We start from the raw sequence: 21,832 nt of genomic DNA on the forward strand, positions 1-21,832 counted from the left end.
ATATTTTTATAGAATCAATTTATAGATCTAACATTCTCCTAATGAAAAAAAAAAAAAACAAAAAAAAAAAATTCTAATAGGCCGTGGCATGAAAATTAATGAAATGAAATAGAGATTCAACTCATTTAATATATAGATACCCTTCCCACAAAAAGCCGCTACATCATTTTCATCATAAGTAACGTGGCGCCCTCGACCTCGCGCACCTAATATTGAGACGTTTGAGTTTGAAACAAATGTGAGGTCATCAAGTCAACAAGTTGGATTCAATGTTGTGATCATCTTGGTCGTCGTCATAATCAACACGACGCCTCTTAGAAAGTTGACTTCCATGACCCATTGGATTTGCTAAATTTCCAATATCTTCAACGGATGCATCCAAATGGACATCAAGGAATTGCAGAGATCTCAACAGCAGTCCCCTTGGAAAGCTCTTTAGGTTGGTACATCCACTAAGATTCAACCTACCAAGCTTATCAAGTAATGCAACAGATTTATGAACTTTGACTAGATTTTTACAGTCTTTAAAATCCATTTGTTGCAAATTTGGGCACTTTGAAATATCCGAGATTTTCGTTAAGAATTCACAACCACGGATATTCATAACCATGAGATTCTGTTAAAAAGAAAATAACATCAAATTAAGTTTAAAGAAAGAAATATGGAAAATAATAATAATTGTACCTTAAATTCGAACCGTATCTTCTGGATGTGACTACCGGGCATTCGTAGAATAAAGAGTTTGTCTCCACGAAATTTAGGTGGCATAGATTGTAAAGGACAATTAGGCCAATCAAGCACTCTTAATCCATTAGGTAGACAATTAAGTTCTTCAGAAAAGTGTGCATTGTGGCATCTAAATAATCTGAGTCTTTTCATATTCTTGAAGGCCTTGGGACTCAAGCAAATGATATCATCACCTTCAGGTAAATCTATATAACAATTGCTTCAACTCTATCTGTTGCCTATATAGGAAGACAATGCATGTTTAAGTAAGCCAACAAAATCAAAAAATAATTTTATTTATTTATTCATATATTTATATATACACACATGTCACATGTGCTAAAGAAACAATGTTTAATTGAAAGATATTTTGATCTGACTTACTATATCATACTCCAGTACTTCGCAAATGTCTTTATGAAAGAATAATCTGCTACGTGCTCTTGGATTTTTGGGCGATTCTTGTCGAACAACTTCTCTACCCATATCTCGTAACAAGTCATGCATTTGCAGTCTTCCATCAAACACCGAAATAAGACACTTCTCCTTAAGCCTTGGGATCGAAAAGTTTGGACAAAAACCAAAACTATCTAGTATCTTTACAGTGACATCATCAAGCCGTAATTGTCCATTGAAAAAACATGCAATGTCAAGAAAAGCATTCTTTTCATCTTCACTTAACCTATCATAACTTGTTTGAAGTATTTTTTGAATATCTTGGTGAGAGATTTGCTTGTACTGATCCATTGCACTTACCCACTCACTTTCGCTTCTACCATATAAATCCGAACCCAGCACCGTTAAAGCTAGTGGAATGCTCCCAGCATAATTTACGATCTGTTCAACAAACTCTCCATAACCGTCAACCGGTTTCTCTCTTTTGAATGCATGCAAACAAAATAGTTGAAAAGCATCATCTTTATTCAATCCTGTCATCTTGTATGTTGAATCAACTCCATGAGTAGTCAACAAGTGTTGATCTCTTGTCGTGATAATGATTCAACTTCCCTTACCAAACCAATCACAAGCTCCTGCTAATGTTTCTAATTGGATCAAGTGGTCAACATCATCAAGAATTAAAAGAACTCTTTTAGAACCAAGCATGCACTTTATCGTATTGATTCCCATATCAATACTATCAATATTCAAACTTCTACGATCTCCAGAGATCTTAGAAAGAAGGGTCTGTTGCAATTGGACCAAACCATGTGCTTGATTTGAAGTGTCACCGACATTTGCAAGAAAACAACTAGCTTCAAATTTAAAAGCAATCGAGTTCCAAATTGCTTTGGCCAGAGTTGTCTTACCAAGTCCACCAAGGCCTAAGATCCCTACCATTCGTACGTCATTTGTCCCAACACTTAAATGCAAATTCACGATATTCTGTACCTGGGAGTACCCTAATCCAACTGGATACTTTGCAACATGTAAATATGAATGTTGTAGTATTTTTGAGATGTCTTGAACGATTTCTTGAATAAATTCAGACTCGTTCCTATATATATGGAAAAATATTAATGAATACAACTTTTTGCATGAAAAACAATTAGGAATTAACATAATCTAAATAATTTTTTTCCCACAACCAGAAAATAAACTAAAAAAAAAAAGTTGTGGCGGGCTTTGGTACCGCATGCAGAGAGTACATATGAGTTGATTTCAAGTTAATTCTTTCCGTTTTGCTAGACTCATGAAAATCTTTCAATATTCTTAAATTTATTTCACTTTATTATATTATTTTGACATTTATTTATTTATTTTAATCTAATTAATAGCTAGGAGCCAGAAGATACATAATGTCAATTATTATATATACCCCGGTAGTGAATTCTTGGTCTTGGCTATGATCTCCTTAACAAATCTCACCTATACTTCGACGTTAATGGCAATTCGAGAGACAAATCTCTTTTTTCTTTTCTTTTTTTTTTCAACTATATTGATTTTTTCCCCGGCCTCCTCCGAATGATCTTTAAAATGCTGGAACCATTAAATTCTTCAAAATTGAATCATAAAACAACAAAAAAATGATAAATAAGAAAAAAAAATTCAGGTGCGTGATAGTACTATATGTTGAACCCAAGGTTTCAGGTTTCATGTGATTATAAATCTACACATGGATTTTGATGATAACAAATGAATTCAAAGAATAAAAGAGTTTCAAACTCAAGTTGTTCACACAATGGAATCAAGCACATCAAAGAACCAAGCATAAGCAAGAAGGAAACAAGTTCACATTTAAGTCATAGAGTAATGTTGTAAATCTCTTAAAATTCGAAATTAGGATTAATGCTCAAAATTAATATTTTATCATAAAGCATTAAAATACATTTTCCACATGTGCATGAATATTTTTGAAAATTAAATTTGAAAATTTTGAAAGATGATTGATTGTCATCTTTTGCATGTGCATGCCTTGATTAAAGGGTTGAACTTTGAAAATATTAAAGATGATTGATTGTCATCTTTTACATGTGCATGTTTTATTTGAATATTTTCAAAAGTGATTGATGTTTTATTACGTTATAAATTTGTATTTTTTTGAAAAGGTAGATGATTTTGTTTGAAAATTTTGAAAAATAAAGTATGCTCATTTTGTCATATACAAAAAGTAAAAGATTAGGTTTGAATTTTTTGAAAAGGAAAGTGTGCTCCTTTTGTCATATGCAAAAAGTAAAATATTAGGTTTGAATTTTTTGAAAAGGAAAGTGTGCTCATTTTGTCATATGCCAAAAGTAAAAGATTAGGTTTGATTTTTTTGAAAAAGTGAATGATGTTGTCTTTGACAATTGAAAAAGAAGAACCTTTTATTTGAATTTTTTGAAAAAGTGAATGATGTTGTCTTTGACATGTGAATCTTTTTAAATTTGAATATGAAGTCTCATATGCCTATAAATAGATCATTTGAGAGCTTCACATTTACAACATCTAGAGCATACAATATTCATTCAAAACTTTCATTCTCTCTTCTCTAAGCATTGAGCCTTAATCCTTGTTCATTTTGAGAAATATAGTTTGTGTTGTATTGTTCTTATTTCACTCATTGAGGAGTGTTTTCTGATAACCTACCCACTATCAGCTTTTGTATCAGAAAAAGGGTGTGTATAACCCTTGTGCGTGTAGAAAGTATTCTATACGGGGAATAGTTGAATCACCACTTGTAAGGTGATTGCAAGTGTAGAGGGTGTTCTACACGGATCCTTTGTAGCGGTGTTGTTCAAAGGTGTAATAGGTTTCTATCTCCACCTGAAGGAGGTTGAATAGTGAATTTCAGAATCCTCAAGGGGTAGCTTGAGGCGAGAACGTAGGCAGTGGGGCCGAACCTCGTTAACATACTGAGTTTACTTCTCTCTTACCCTTACTCTTTATATTTATTGTTATTTCATATTTTGTTTATATTTTATATTATATATTTGATTTATAATTGTTATTTTTTTTTAATACAACTCAATTCACCCCCCTCTTGTGTTAGTCATCTGGGCAACAATTGGTATCAGAGCTAAGAGCTCTATTATAAGATTAATTATCTTTTGAGTTAAGATCTTATGGCTAACATTGCAGCTTCATTTGGTGAAGGTCAATCTAGCAGTCGGCCTCCACTCTTTTGTGGAAATAATTACTCATTCTGGAAAGTTAGAATGAGAATATTTCTTCAAGCTCAAGGTAGAGAAATCTGGAAATGTATTGTAAATGGACCTTATATTCCAACAAAAGTGGTTGATGGAGTAAAGGTAAAAAAGGAAGAAGAAGAGTTTGATCGTGAAGACGATAAACTTTATACTTTAAATTTAACTGCTATGAATTTATTATATAATGCTCTTAATGGAAATGAGTTTAATAGAATAATGAATTGCGCTACGGCAAAGGAAATTTGTGATAACTTGGAAGTAACTTATGAAGGAACTTCGCAAGTCAAGGAATCAAAAATTTATATTCTTACTTATGAATATGAAATGTTTAAGATGAATAATGATGAATCTATTTCTAATATGCACACTCGTTTTACTAACATCATAAACAGCTTGACAGCTCTTGGCAAAGTTTATTCCAAGGTGGAGATAGTAAGAAAAATTCTCAACTCTTTACCAAAACGTTGGGAATCAAAAGTTACAGCGATTCTTGAAGCTAGAGACCTCAAGAAGCTCGTAGTCAATGAACTCATCGGGTCACTTATCACCCATGAGTACACATTGAAAAGAGGAGAAGAAGAAGGAAAGCCAAAGAAGAGCTTAGCACTTAAAGCTGTTCCTCATGAAAGTGAAAGTGATGAAGATGAGGAAAATGACGATAAAGATGAAGAAGTTGCGATGATAACAAGAAGAATTCAGAGGTTCTTGAAGAAAAATAGAACTCCTCCGAGGAAATCCTTCAAAAAGTTTTCCAAGAAAGATTCAGGTAAAAATGACACTTTAATTTGTTATAAATGCAATAAACTTGGTCATATCAAGCCAGATTGTCCTCTGCTAAAGAAAGATCAAAACAAGGGCAAGAAAGCAATGAAAGCTACATGGGATGATGATTCAAGTAGCTCAGATAGTGAAGCAAGCAATGAAGAACCAGCAAATCTTTGTCTTATGGCTAAAGATGACATTGAGGTAACAAATCTTGATAATATTGAAAATCCTTCATATGAAGAATTGCAAAATGTTTTAGAAGGGGTTTATGAGGAATTTGAAAAATTGGGTATCAAATATACTGCTTTGAAAAAGAAAAATTTTTCTTTAACAAATGAAATTGATATTTTAAGAAAAGAAAATATCATTTTGAAAGATGAAAATCTTGAATTGAATAAGAAGAAAACTGATTTAGAAAATATTGTTGAAAACTTTATGAATGGAAAAAGAAATTTTGAAAAACTTCTTGATAGTCAAAGATGTGTTTTTGACAAGGCAGGCTTGGGATATATGCCAAAACAAAAATACAAACCTTATAAAAATTTCTTTGATAATCCTTCTATATCAAAGACCAATAATCAAATTCTTTTTATAAAAATAATTTTGTCAAAAAAAGATATTATTATAATCATTCATGTTCTTCATATATGTCACATGCTATTTATAATTTCTGTAATAGAAATGGTCATAATTATCATACTTGTCCTATTAGAAGAAATCATACAATGACTGTTAGGGCCATATGGGTACCTAAATATCTTGTTTCTTCTAATACTAATAAATAAAGGACCTAAAGAACTTGGATACCAAGAAAAATCATTTTAATTGTTTTTATAGGTATGCATGGAGTCATCCACAAGCAAAAATAAGTGGTTTTTAGATAGTGGATGTTCAAGACACATGACTGAAGATAAGACTAAGTTCTTTGATCTTAGATCTAAAGAAGAAGGACACGTGACATTTGGAGACAACTCGAAAGGGAAGATCGTGGGAATAGGTAAAATTGGTAATGAATCTTCTCTCATAATTGAAGATGTTCTACTTGTTGAAGGTTTAAAACATAATTTTTTGAGCATAAGTCAATTATGTGATAAAGGATTTACAGTTACTTTCAAAATGGATAAATGCATTATTTTGAATGATCGTGATTGTAATATTTGTTTTATTGCTTTTAGAAACAATAATGTTTATACAATCGATTTTGAAGAAATTACCTCATAAGATGCTATTTACTTTTCTGCTCAAAATGAAACTAGTTGGCTATGGCATAGAAGATTAGGTCATGCCAATATGGAACTTATTTCCAAACTTTCAAAAAATGATCTTGTGAGAGGTTTACCAAAAACAAATTTTCTTAAAGACAAAATTTGTGATGCATGTCAATTTGGTAAACAAACAAAAACTTCTTTTAAAACTAAGAAACATATTTCCACAATTAGACCATTGCAACTGATACACATGGATCCTTTTGGACCAAATAGAGTTGCAAGTCTAGGAGGAAAATATTATGCATTTGTTATTGTTGATGATTTCTCTAGATATACTTGGGTCATCTTTCTTGCTCATAAAGATGAGGCACATAATGCCTTTACCAAGTTATGCAAGAGAATTCAAAATGAAAAGGACTATACTATTTCAAGTATCCGAAGTGATAGGGGAAAAGAGTTTGTTAATAAAAATATTGAAACATTTTGTGATGAAAACGGTTTTGTGCATAATTTTTCTGCTCCTCGAACTCCTCAACAAAATGGGGTAGTAGAGAGGAAAAATAGATCTCTTCAAGAGATGGCAAGAACAATACTCAATGAGAACAACTTGCCTAGTTATTTTTGGGCCGAAGCGGTAAGTACTACATGTTATGTTATAAATAGAGTTATGCTAAGGTCTAAGTTAGATAAAACCCCCTATGAGCTTTGGAATGAGAAAAAGCCCAACATTGGTTACTTTCATGTATTTGGATGCAAATGTTTTATTTTGAATGACATGGATAATTTAGGCAAGTTTGATGCAAAATCTGATGAAGGTATCTTTCTCGGGTATTCTACTAATAGTAAAGCTTATAGAGTATTCAATAAAAAGACTTTGACTGTACAAGAATCTATGCATGTAGTATTTGATGAATCTAATTCTCCACTCTCCAAGAAATCTATTGATGAAGAAACAGAAAGTATAAATAACACGGAAAGTCTCAATCTCAACAAAGAGAAAACAATAGAGGAAGTTCAACATGGAGCCATCAGGAAAGATCATCAAAATTTAATACAAGATGCAACCAAACAGTGGAAATTTGTGAAAGATCATCCAGTGGAACAAATTTTGGGAGAACCTTCACAAAGTGTAAGTACTCGATCATCTCTTAGAAATATTTGCAATCATACTGCTTTTCTATCTCAAATTGAACCCAAAAATATTGATGATGCACTTCTTGATGAATCTTGGATTCTAGCTATGCAAGAAGAGTTGAATCAATTTGAAAGAAATGATGTTTGGACACTTGTTCCTAGACCCAAAAATCATACTATTATTGGAACAAAATGGGTTTTTAGAAACAAGAAAGATGAGTCCGGAGTCATTACTAGAAATAAGGCTCGACTTGTAGTCCAAGGTTTTAATCAAGAAGAAGGAATCGATTATGATGAGACATATGCACCTGTCGCAAGATTAGAAGCTATTCGAATGCTACTTGCATATGCTTGTTAAAAAGATTTCAAACTTTTTCAAATGGATGTTAAAAGTGTTTTCTTAAATGGTTTTATAAATGAAGAGGTATATGTTGAGCAACCTCCAAGTTTTGAAAATCATATTTCCCCAAATCATGTTTTCAAACTCACAAAAGCACTATATGGACTTAAACAAGCTCCTAGAGCTTGGTACGAGAGACTCAGTGGTTTCTTGATTGAAAAAGGTTTTTCAAGAAGAAAAATCGACACAACTCTTTTCATTAAATATGAAAATGATGATATTCTTTTGATTCAGATTTATGTTGATGATATAATATTCGGTGCTACTAATGAAAATATGTGTCAAGTTTTTGCTAAGACTATGCAGAAAGAATTTGAAATGAGCATTATGGGAGAATTTACATTATGGGAGAATTTACATTCTTTCTCGGATTGCAAATTAAGCAAGCAAAAAGTGGGACATTCATCAATCAATCAAAATATATTAAGGAATTACTGAAGAAGTTTGAGATGGAAAGTGCTAAGGAAATTGGAACACCAATGAGCCCATCAACTAAACTTGATAAAAATGAATCCGGTAAGCCAGTTGATTCGAAAATATATCGAGGTATGATTGGTAGCTTATTATATTTAACAGCCAGTAGACCAGATATTATGTTTAGTGTGTGCTTATGTGCACGCTTTCAATCATCTCCAAAAGAATCACATTTAATTGCAGTTAAGCGCATTCTTAGATATCTTAGTGGTACAATTAACCTAGGGTTATGGTACCCTAAACACACATCTTTCGATCTAATCAGTTACACAGATGCAGATTATGCTGGCTGTAAAATAGATCGAAAAAGCACTAGTGGAGCATGTCATTTCTTAGGTCATGCACTAGTTTCTTGGTTTAGTAAAAAACAAAATTTTATTGCACTATCTACTGCTGAGGCAGAATATGTTGCTGCGGGTAGTTGTGTGCTCAAGTTCTCTACATGAAGCAACAACTTGAAGATTTTAAACTCATGTATAATCACATTCCAATCAAATGTGATAATACAAGTGCTATAAATCTTTCAAAGAACCCAATACAACATTCTAGAACTAAGCATATTGAAATAAGGTATCATTTTCTTCGAGATCATGTGCAGAAAGGCGATATAATATTAGAGTTCGTAAACACACACGATCAGTTAGCAGATATTTTCACAAAACCTTTACCAGAAGATAGATTATGTATGATCAGAAGAGAAATAGGTATGATGCATGCTATGAATATCTCTTAAAAGATAGATCAGAGTCAATAAAAATAGAGATAGATTTTTTAAATATTTTTACATAAACTTGAGATTCTTAGCCTCATGTTTGAGACGCACATTCTCTTCATACAATATCATGTCATTCTTATCCATGGGAACCGGCAAGCGGAATGAAGAATCTAATAGAGATTTCAACTGTTTATTCTTCTGCCGAATGATTCCTTCCCTTGTGTGAGACTCTTGAACAATTCGTTGAAGTACAACAATTTGTTCTTTAAGCCTTTCAACCTCATGGTTTTTGGCTTGTACTCGCTGGGAAAAAGCAACAATAGAGGATGAGTAGCGAGTCCCAAGACTCACCAAGTCGTAGATAGCATCGAAGTCTGACTTATTAGCCAAACTATTATTCTCTTGCTGCAACATGGCACCAATGGTAGCTGCAGAAATGACAGGAGGTTGAGGTGCTGAATACCTCATGGATGAATCTAAAGGAATGTTAGAAGAATGAGCCATTGAGAAAAGAATTAAAAACTTAAAGCGAGAATGTTGAAGGAATGCAGATGAGTTATAGAGATGAGAATAAGATTTGATACAAATCGGATGAACTCTAAGACTGATTTTATAGAGATAGCATAAAGAACAAGACAAACAATTGTCTCTTCAAATCTTATTTAGTCAAAAGAAATACAAGATATGCTGGATACATATTGTCAAAAGTTTTCTTACTAAGCCAGCGAGATTAACAGTAGATTGTCCCTATTTTTCTAGTAAACGATGAACCTCTGCTATTATCTGCCGATGTTGACCTTGTATCTGAACCCTTTCTCGTTCCAGCTCCTCTAATCGTGGTTGCAGATCATGAGCATACCAATCTGTAAATTTTTTCAACTCTTTGTTTTCCTGCTTTAGCCTTTTATTCTCTCTATCCTTATTAGCAAGCTTCTGTCGTAACTCAGATATTTGGATGTTAAGATGATCAATCTCACTCATCCTCGCCATTAACATCTGAGACATGATCGTAACAGAGGCAGCATATTGACTACTGAGCATTCTTGATTCTGCAATAATCTCAGAATCAGTCCTACTAGAAAAACAGTTCTCTGCTCCTATCATGGTATTGAAGGCCTCAGGAGAGAAGATTGATGGTTGATGCGTCAAGGGTTCTTGATTCAAGTCTGGAACATTAGTGGAAGAGAATTTTTCGCCCATTCTATCGTTATGGAAAAACAGAACTCAGGTCAAGAAGCGATTTTTTTTTTTGGTATCCGATAGGTGAAAATGATCATTTTTTTTTATAGAAACTTAGAGCCTTCAATCCCGTTGTCAACAACATCAGGCGATTGTTTAAATCTTCAGCCGCACTAAATTCATAGAGTTAGGCCTCGAGGCTTTGCAGCATTTTTCGGGTCACGGACGGCTCCTTTTTCAACTATCTACAGTGACTATTAAACGCATCGTTTTTTTCAGTCCATTTACTTGCTGCCGATCCTTTTTAATGATGCCAAAAGGGGGAGAAGTTTTAGACTAGAACATTAACATTGTTTAAATTGCTAAACTTGTTATATATGCTTGGAATTATATTTATACTTTTGCTTGAAAAACTAACGCATATTTTCAGGGGGAGCTTAAGTATTAATACAGGTTTCAAGTTCTATCAAGTATTTGTCATCATCAAAAAGGGGGAGATTGTTGAACCCAAGGTTTCAAGTTTCATGTGATTATAAATCTACACATGGATTTTGATGATAACAAATGAATTCAAAGAATAAAGGAGTTTCAAACTCAAGTTGTTCACACAATGGAATCAAGCACATCAAAGAATCAAGCATGAGCAAGAAGGAAACAAGTTCACATTTAAGTCATAGAGTAATGTTGTAAATTTCTTAAAATTCGAAATTAGGATTAATGCTCAAAATTAATATTTTATCATAAAGCATTAAAATACATTTTCCACATGTGCATGAATATTTTTGAAAATTAAATTTGAAAATTTTGAAAGATGATTGATTGTCATCTTTTGCATGTGCATGCCTTGATTAAAGGGTTGAACTTTGAAAATATTAAAGATGATTGATTGTCATCTTTTACATGTGCATGTTTTATTTGAATATTTTCAAAAGTGATTGATGCTTTTTTAGACTTATACAAAAGGTAGATGATTTTATTTGAAAAATTTGAAAAGTAAAGTATGCTCATTTTGTCATATACAAAAAGTAAAAGATTAGGTTTGAATTTTTTGAAAAGGAAAGTGTGCTCCTTTTGTCATATGCAAAAAATAAAAGATTAGGTTTGAATTTTTTGAAAAGGAAAGTGTGCTCATTTTTTCATATGCCAAAAGTAAAAGATTAGGTTTGATTTTTTTGAAAAAGTGAATGATGTTGTCTTTGACAATTGAAAAAGAAGAACCTTTTATTTGAATTTTTTGAAAAAGTGAATGATGTTGTCTTTGACATGTGAATCTTTTTAAATTTGAATATGAAGTCTCATATGCCTATAAATAGATCATTTGAGAACTTCACATTTACAACATCTAGAGCATACAATATTCATTCAAAACTTTCATTCTCTCTTCTCTAAGCATTGAGCCTTAATCCTTGTTCATTTTGATAGATATAGTTTGTGCTGTATTGTTCTTATTTCACTTATTGATGAGTGTTTTCTAATAACCTACCCACTATCAGCTTTTATATCAGAAAAAGGGTGTGTATAACTCTTGTGCGTGTAGAAAGTATTCTATACGGGAAATAGTTGAATCACCACTTGTAGGGTGATTGCAAGTGTAGAGGGTGTTCTACACGGATCCTTTGTAGCGGTGTTGTTCAAAGGTGTAATAGGTTTCTATCTCCACCTGAAGGAGGTTGAATAGTGAATTTCGAAATCCTCAAGGGGTAGCTTGAGGCGAGGACGTAGGTAGTGGGGCCGAACCTCGTTAACATACTGAGTTTGCTTCTCTCTTACCCTTACTCTTTATATTTATTGTTATTTCATATTTTGTTTATATTTTATATTATATATTTGATTTATAATTGTTATTTTTTTTTAATACAACTCAATTCACCCCCCCTCTTGTGTTAGTCATCTGGACAACACTATATATCTCAGCATGCTTGTACTTTAGTTGGCGACCGACCATCAAAAGGCCAAACAAAAATTTCGATTTTTATTTAGTTAATTAATTTATTCAGTTTTTCCGATAAACTTAAAAGACATTACCGTTTTAGTTCCGAAATAAAATCCATATATATATATATATATTATACATAGAATGGGTGAAAAATCATGCATGGAAGGCACAAAGTAAGCAGTACGTAGAAATTTAGAAATACCGGTCATAAGTCAAATGGTATCCGGACAAATTGGCAACGTCTCGTAGGGCTGCCCTCCACATCTGCAACTCCATGGCTCCATTCAATTTCTCAGCATGTTCAGCCAATGCTTTGCCAAAACTATCTCTTTGATGGCGTACATCCGATGGATCTACATGGTAAAATACAGGTAGAACTATTTGTTGCTTTGATTCTTTACACTCCAGAATCTTTAGTAACTCGTTCAAACACCATGTTGACGATGCATAATTTTTTGAGAGTATAATGATGGAAATCCTTGAACTTTCTATAGCTTTGAGAAGTGTGGGTGAGATCTCTATACCTCTTCTTAGCCCATCCTCATCCAAGAAGGTACGGATTCCCTTTCTAGCTAAAGCATCGTACAGATGGGCAACAAAAGTATTACGAGTATCTTCTCCTCCGAAGCTCAAGAACACATCGTTGAGCAAGATTCCCTTTCTAACTAAAGCAAGCATTGTACAGATGGGTAGTAAAATTATTACGAGTATCTTTTCCTCTAAAGCTCAAGAACACATCGTTGAGCAAGATTCCCTTTCTAACTAAAGCATTGTACAGATGGGTAGTAAAATTATTACGAGTATCTTTTCCTCTGAAGCTCAAAAACACATCATTGAGCCATGGAGAGGTATTAAAAGAAGAGGCCATAGAAGAAATTAGTCAGTGTAGTGTGTATGTAATGCCTGAATCTACTTTCTGGATATATGTAGAGAGTTGGTCATCATCGGTTCTTCTAAGTAAAGAGAAGTCAATGCCGCTTTCTCACAACATATGATCTACCAATTAATCGTAACTTCTTGGCAACTTCCTAATTAATGACTCAATGAAGTGATTGAATCAATGCCGCGTTAAATTATTGCATTAAAAAAAGGATAAGATGAGTTTTTTTGGAAAGCTCAGTTGGTAAAAGAAAGATGATTGGTACCTTCTTCGCAATTTCCTTGCAGCTTTTTCAAATTTTAATATTGTGTTTAGTTTTTAATTAATTATGGATAAAATTTATTAACTTTTTAAGTTTTTATAAAAAGATTAAATCTATTTTAATTTTAAAAAATTAAAAACATCTTAAAATGTTTTTTTAATTTTTAAACTTAATTCTATTAAAGAAAAAAGAATATATATATCTATTTCTTTTTAAACTTAATTCAAAATAGTGTGGTACAATGAACTTTTTAATTATTTCTTTTTTACTTTCAACATACCGTCCAAGCTGTGGACCATGATTGGGGTTAGGATTGTGTTAGTCAAGAGTACCGTAAGGTCCATAATTATTGCATCCACTAAAGTCCGACACCATCACATGGTATGCTTTTTTAAAAGTCTTGCTCCCATAAGTATTTAGCTGTTATTTATATGAGCATGAAGATGTTGATACTTCCAATTCTAGAGTTTATCTTGAAAACAATAATTCTTTTATATTTATGGTATGCTAGGTGTGTTAACACTGATCCACACATTTAGGTCAACATATAAAATATTTTTAATTGTTTAAGATATATTTTGAAGTTAATTCGAATAGATATAGTATAAGTTAGAATGTCGAGTTAATAAATAAAAAAGAATATTTATGGATGTAATCAAATAATGCATCCTGTTGAACTGGGGAAGTGGTTGCCGGTTCATCATGCAAGAGAAAAGAATAAAGGCTGGTCACATGCAGTCGTTGGTAAAGCTGACAAAAACCCTTAAAAAAATGGTAGTTTCTCAGCAACTCCCTTAAAAGGGGTGAGAACCTGTCTGCAATTTCTTCGCAACTTGCCAACTTACTTTTCTTTCTCGAGAAAGTATAATGAAGTCTCTGCCGTCTTGTATTAATAATTTAATAATGGAAGTTGCTACGTGTCCCATGCACTTGTCCCCTTCCCCGACGCATACCACTTCTTTTTAGGAATCGTTTATTTTTATAATAAAAAATAAAAAATAAAAATAAAAAAACCATGAAGCCGGTCGGGTGTGAAGATTAATTTCACACTGACCAATCAACAAATGCCACCAAGGCATTTAGAAAAGAATTGAAATGGACTGCATACACCCGAAACCTCTCTCTCTCCTTCTTTCTCTCCCTCCCCATCTGCACTCAAGAAGTGGATAGCAGACAATTCTACTACCATTTGATTCATGAATTCACAAAATCCACTTAATTCTCACTCAAAAGCTAAACTTTACTCCAACCTCAGCGATTAATTTCTAATCTTAGGCCAAATCCAAGTTTCATAACTTGAAGAAATTTTCAAATCACCAAACTTTTACCAACCAGACCCCAAAGGCCACGCACTCTCCGCTCTCAGCTCATAAACCTCGTCTAGAGAAAAACCCAACATGTCTGGCTAGGTGGCCTATTACTTCCAAAAGCAAAATTCATACCCGACCGGCCTGGAGCATCACTCTTTTATAAAATTTTTCATCTTATTTTATTTTATCTTTTTTCATCATTATAATTTTTTAAAATTTTTATATAAAATGAAATAAACAATCCAATTTTTTCAAATTTTAAAATAAAAATAATATTAAAAAAATATATTCTAATCATATTTTATTTAATTTTTAACTTTTATCTCAACTCATTTCACTTCATTTGTGAAAACAAACGAAATCTTATTCTTTTTTAGACATCCGGTGTGATTGGAGTTTACAAAACACGCCTTAATAATATATTTTGTATTTATAAGTAAGACTGTTTATTTATGTCAGGTTTTTTTTTTCAGTTCGATCTGAAACCTCCGGAACGGGTTTGTCATGAGCCAAAAACCAGAACATCCAATATGGCCTTACCAGTGCGGAGTGTGGCTATAGAACCCGAGTTCTAGGTTTAATATCCAGTATCCAGTTTCAGTTTAAAAAAGCTAATTTAGTATCCTAATGATGTCGTTTTAGGCTGAGGATTAAAAACACAACCGGCTCCCTCTCTCTCATCAAAACCCTAGTGTGATATCCTGTATTTACATGTATTTTTACTGAATAATTATTTAAATTATTATAATTAATGATTCTCTTATTTTAAATTAAACGTGTTTTTCATTGTATTATTTTATGATTTTTAAGTTTTGAGATTCAAATAATGTGCTTTCTTTTTGTTAATAATTATTTCGCATTTAAATTACTCTCTAGCTTGAATTATTTTATTGTTGGATTTTAATTATTTTATTATATTAATATTGAGTTATAGTGTTTTTATTTATCTTTAATTTATTTTATTGTGTATTTTTCTTTTATTGGACTCTTTATTTTTAGGTGGTCTTATTTTTAGTGGGTTTTAAATTCTATTTTGGGCCCAGCCCGTCTAGCCCTTGAAGCCCAGCCCCTTTTGTATTCCAGCCAGCCTCTCTCTCTCTATGCTATGCGTTTCGGCTTCAGCCCTTGGGGCATTATTGCACCTCCTTCCCTCTGATGCGCCAACCTCTTCTTCTCTTTCATGGGAAATTTTCTGCTTCTTCTTCTTCCATTGTGGTGCAGCTTTCACCTCCCTTCTTCCTTCTTCTATTTCTTTTCTTCTTTCATCTCTTTTCTTCATTTGTTTTCCCTCTTCCTACAGCTGAATCCAAGGCCCTCCCTCTCTGTTTTTCGAGTTGCAGCGCCGTCCTCCACAGCCAGCCCAGCCTGACCCCGCAGCCTTGGTTGCAACTTCTTCCACCGTCGATCGCGCCACCACCATTTTTCACCCAACCCTTGCTTGGTTTTGGCCATTTTCGTGCCCTGTTTTCTTTCCCAAAACCGTGAACTTTGCTCTGTTTTTGGACCCCATTTTCATGCTTGGTTTTCCTCCATTTTCCTCTAGTATTTCCGTGGGTTCGTGGTTGTGATTATTCCTTTGCATTTTCACTTTGTTTGGAGCTTTTCCTTGCTATGTTTTGCCTTTGCCGTGCCTCATTGTAGCTGCAGAATTTGTGCTCTGTTCTTGGCCGAATTACCGTGCGCCCATACTCTAGTTTTCTTTGTTCTCATTTTATCTTCATCTCCACTCTTCCTTCTTCAAATTCTAGTGCTTTTAGTGCCCCTGTTTTCACCCAAGCCGTGAGCATCATATTGGGTTTGCTTGATTTTTGGGTTCTTGCCGTGCCCCCCTGTTGTTGGCCTAAGTCCGTGAATCTCATTTTCTATCTTGGTCGGTTGTGTTTCAGCCGTGAGTCTCACATTTTCCAGCTTCCAGCCATCATCTTTTATTTTATTTCAGTAAAATCAGCCCTTCTGTTTCTCAAAAATATTACTCAAAATCATATTGTTTTCGAAAACTATTTTAGTCCAAAATATTGTAAATTTTTAGTGAGTTATTTTCAAACTAGTTTTTGGAATTAATCAGGTATTTGATGTTTCAAAATTATTATCTTTAACAGCGTTGCAAGTATTTTTCAAATAATTTTGAAATTTAAATATATTTTTGCTTTAATAATTATTTTGTGATATTGGTTTATTGTGCCGGACTGAGTACGAGGAGTTCGGGGGTCAGATGCGTATTTATTTTAGGTTTTCGCATATTACATGCATGTTCATGTGTTGAAAATGGAAACTAAGTTTTCATGTGTAAAATGAATTTTTGGGTGTGTGTAGGGCTGAAAATCGGATGGTTCAAATCAGATAAACCGACCGGACCGGTCCTATTTGGACTGGACCGGACCGAATTGAGATCGGTCCGGAAAACCCCCCAGACCGGACCGTATAGAAAATTAAAAAAATATATATTATTTATATAATAGTTGTATATAATTAATTATATAATTATATATGATATAAAAAAAATATTAATAGTCTAATATAGACTATAGTTATACTTATACTAATATAGTTATACTAAATCACTATAACTTATACTTCAACAATAGCAATAGTGACCTATACTAATAGTCTATTATTAATACTATTATATAATTTATATAGTTATTCTAATCACTATAATTAATACTATGTATAGCTATATAATATATTTATCACTTTAATTAATATAATTTAATTATCACTATACTTATATTTAATTAATATATATAAATCATTATAGTTAATACTTATATAGTTATACTAAAGTACTATTTCACCATAACTAATATTATTAATACATAGCTATATTAATGGTCTAAACCTATTATAATTTATATAGTTATACTAATCATAATAAGTTAATAACTAAATCACTAGAAATATAACTACATATATTTAGTATGAATGTATTATTATATTATTTAATATATAGTACTAGTATATATTAATATATTATAAGAGTTATAGTATAAATATAATATATAAATTATAATATACTAAATCACCATAACAGTATAACTAATACTAATATATAGTTATACTAATAGTCTACTATTATATAGTTATACTAATCACTATAATTAAAACTAATATATAACTATACAATATACTTATATAGTTGTACTAATACTATTAGTCTATTATATAGTCTAAGACTCAATTCTAATATAGGATATATAGTTATAACTAATACTAATATTTATATTAATACTAATAATGTAGAATATAGTTATACTAACTAACTGATTCAACATAACTAATATTACTAATATAATGTATCCAAATTGAATTACTAATAACCTAATACTAAGTCTATAACTATATATTTAGTATAGTTATAATTATAAGTCTATAACTAAATCATTATAAGTCTATAACTATATATTTAGTATCAATGTATTACTATAGTCTTTAATGTATAACTATTAACTATAATATATAGTACTAGTATAACCTATCAAAAAAATATATATAGTACTAGTATATATATTAATGTATTAACATATTATAAAAGTTATAGTATAAATTATAATATATCATATATTTGTAAATTTATAATAGTATTAATATAATTAGCTTAATATGTAATATGTTAGTATTAAATCACTATAACTATATAGAGTATTAGTAATAAGAGTATTACTATTATTTAATATAGTATTGCATATAGTATTACTATCATTACATATAGTTATTAGTTATAGTATTAGTACTAGTATAGTTATTAGTACTAGTATAGTTAGTAGTACTAATAGACTAATAGTATTAGTTACTAGTATTAAATATAGTTACATATATAGTTATTACTATTACTATTATTACATATAGTTATTAGTTATAGTATTATTACTAATAGACTAATAGTATTAGCATATTACTAATATATATATAATAGTATACTATATGTCTATATATTAAATATATCACAATATAATTACATAAGTATTAAACAAAATGTCATTAGATAAAAAAAAAAAAAAAAAAAAAAGTCAACCGTGGACCGAATGGACTGACCGGACCAAATAGGACCGGACCGAACCGATCCTGAGGGAGTTCGGTCCGGTCCAGGGTTTTCCCAATAGGTCCGGTCCGGTCCGGTCCACAAAACCTCCCCGGACCAGACCGAACTCACCTATAGGTGTGTGTATCACGACTCTAAGTTGAGATTGGACATTATCTCGGTAGAGCTCCTCTGGTCACTCAGGAGCAGAATATACTAAGTGACGTCTCCTAAATTGTCTCTGGGAGACAATAGGCTCGGATGATACAGTAACATTATCGTGCCGACTCAATGGCCCCTCTGCTCGCGGGGGCTAGAGGATGCCTGGTTATTGTACACACTGGGCGCCGAGCTGAGTATCACTCGTTATGATGTCACATGCGTGGTCGTTACATGCGGTGTGGCATTGAGAGCCAGGGTGTGTGGATGATCCCTAGGGAAAATCATGGTGCATACAATAAAATTAGATAATTAGTTTTGATAATTGAATAATAGGTCATTTTCTAGGAAAATGACGAGTTTTGATTTGGAATATGCGGAATATTATCTGGGAAAATGATGGATTTTTCTATGTCGGCCATTTTCTGGGAAAATGACGAGATTTGATTAATGGATTTTATGTTGAGCTATTTTCTAAAAAAATTGCGGATATGTTTTTAATAAACTGGATTTATGGGCCAAATGGGATTTTTGGCGTGCGTAGAAAATTATTCATTTTGGAAAATGATGATTCTTGGGTCTCATGCATATGGCATCATGAGCATGCATTTGTTATTACATGAATGTATTTATTTATCTTGTGGTTTATTTGAGTTATTACTTACCTGCAGTACCGTAGATTTTGGTGCAGGTAAGGAGATTGGGCCTAAGGAGGTGGCTCTGCCGGAGGAGTGATTGGGGATCATTCTCTCGTGGGTTGATTTTTATTTCCCACTTTTGGCTATTGTTTTTTTATTTGTATTGTTTTTATACTGGTTAATTGTAATATTTTTTGTATGCTTATGTTTAAGCGAACTTGTATTTAAACAATTCTGGTACTTAGTCGACTGACCTTAGTTATTCTGTTGCGTTTTGGTTGTACACATGTCCATGTACACACACTTAACACGTGGCGATGGGATGTGTGACCCGTGTTGTTATCATCCCAATGCCTCGGTTTCCATGTGTCCGTACGTGGGAGTTGGGGGGTCAAGGTCGGCCAGTGAGATGATGGGGGATAAGCTTCACCATCGAGAGGGAAACAGCCCAAATCACCAGCTAAGGCCTCTATCTGTTGCCGTTCGAGGACTCCTTCTCATTCCCCTTCTTCAAACTCCGATTCATATTGTTCATAGAGAAATCTCTGATCAACGATAGAACAAGATCCATTTTGCATCATATCTAAGGGATTCCTTGGTTCGGGTCATATGCTAGACTAGTCTTCTTTGCTAATTGGAACTTCGTCATTTTGTGGCTTTTGCCAATTATATGAACAACATCTCTATCGTTGATGTCAAGAAACAAAATTAGCTTCTCTTCGTTTCATTGATCAATATCTCTCTCTTGATTTGGGTTTATGTCGTTCTCTATTTATTGATTTGAGTCTATTTTGTTTATAGTGTTTGAATGGAAGAAAATTAGAAGAATATTTTTATGGGGTTTAAGAAATAACTAAAACAAAAAACTAAGGCTACCCTTTGGTCACCAAGTCAATGTGCAGTGGCTCGCAAGCCACCATCACAATGTCTCAATGTCGAGGAGTGAGTTTAAAGGTGGCTCTCGGCAACCACAAGAGGTGGATGATCTCAATTCTCATGTGAATCTTTTTAACATTTTTTTAAAAACTATTTTTAAATATTTTATTTTATTTATATTTTTATATTTGGAAATAAAACTCTCTTGAGTTCTCACCTTCTACTACCTCTTACCTCTACAATAGTGCAACACATAATTGGCACCATACCTCGAATTAGGCAAAAAGACATCAAAGATTCAAAACTAATTGCATGTTAGGGTTCTAGAATACTCATGTGCAAAACCACATGCCCTGTGTGACTTGACAGACAAACATGATCTTATTGTAATCTTTCTTTTTTTTTTTCTTTTTCCCAGAACAGTTTAAGCCATAAACTAGTGGGCCAGTGGCATTGGACAGACTGAAATTGCAGTTCTAATAGTAACAAATTAACAATATATGATGGTTCAAGTCCCATGAGCTAAAGCAGTAAAAGCCATCGTTGCCCTAATTAAGGACATTTGAATGTTAGTTGGCAACATTAACAATTATAATAATAATAACAATAATAATAATTACAACAATAACAATAACAAGCATAACAATAATAATAATAATAATAATAATAATAATAATAATAATAACAACAACGACAATGGCAATAATAATAACAATAATAACAATAATAATAATAAAGATGAATACAAACCTGCCAGAACTCAGACGTAGTAGCCCCTCCTCTAATGGGCATAGATGAAGAACTCTTTTCCAGGTCCACATGGCCAGAACTTGTGGAAATTTTAAATTCTCTGTGTACACCATCGCTTGACAAGGGGTTATGAATGATAATATGTGACACGATCCATTAATCCAATATGAACACGATACGATAAAAATGAGTTTGTGTTTAGTTTCAACGGGTTGACCCGTTAAGACACGACTACTTAACAGGTCACTAACGGGTCAACCTGTTGTGACCCGTTAAGAAAGTTAAATTTATAATTTATACCCTTAGACCTAACTTATCAATTTTCATTCACTCAACTACTCAAGTCTCATGTCTCCCCTCTCTTCAACCAGTAACCCTCGCCTATCGCCCATCGCCCATGGCCCCATGCCCACGGTACAGAGTAATGACTCACAAGTCTGTAACCCACGCTTGTTACTCCACACCCACACAGTACATAGTCATGACTCACGAGTACCTCTATAACCCACACAACGGTGTAGCCCCAGCCCAGAGCTCTCTTTGTCTCAGACTCTCACGGTTGCCCAAGCCATCGGCGTACTCCTCACATAGAGGCATAGAGCTCTTCACGGCATCCCAGGCCATTGGTCTCCCCCTCTCTCTTCATCTAGAGATCTTTAACCGGCTCAAAGCCTCAACCCAGGAATCTTCACACAAAGGTAACATCGTAACAGATTAGCCACCGTTGGCAACTTGCAGAGTCACATTTTTCTGTATATAGCTAATTAAGTTGCAAT

At 32.9% G+C, this 21,832-nt stretch overlaps 2 protein-coding genes across 2 annotated transcripts; both read right to left on the minus strand.

Annotated features, from left to right (window-relative positions):
• Positions 1-247: 247 nt before the first annotated feature.
• On the minus strand, positions 248-1,662 carry LOC122296984 (disease resistance protein RPP5-like). The gene is made up of 2 exons (XM_043106775.1): positions 1,111-1,662; positions 248-616 (listed from the first exon to the last, which is right to left on the minus strand). Exons 1-2 carry the CDS (start codon positions 1,660-1,662, stop codon positions 248-250), a joined length of 921 nt encoding a protein of 306 aa, XP_042962709.1.
• Positions 1,256-13,031, minus strand: LOC122295898 (disease resistance protein RPV1-like). The gene is made up of 3 exons (XM_043105173.1): positions 13,003-13,031; positions 12,366-12,812; positions 1,256-2,221 (listed from the first exon to the last, which is right to left on the minus strand). The coding sequence occupies exons 1-3, from the start codon at positions 13,029-13,031 to the stop codon at positions 1,726-1,728; spliced, it is 972 nt and encodes a 323-aa protein (XP_042961107.1). The 3' UTR covers positions 1,256-1,725.
• Between the last annotated feature and the right edge of the window lie 8,801 nt (positions 13,032-21,832).

The sequence above is a fragment of the Carya illinoinensis genome, chromosome 15 (genome assembly GCF_018687715.1).
Source record: "Carya illinoinensis cultivar Pawnee chromosome 15, C.illinoinensisPawnee_v1, whole genome shotgun sequence".
Classification (NCBI taxonomy): domain Eukaryota; kingdom Viridiplantae; phylum Streptophyta; class Magnoliopsida; order Fagales; family Juglandaceae; genus Carya; species Carya illinoinensis.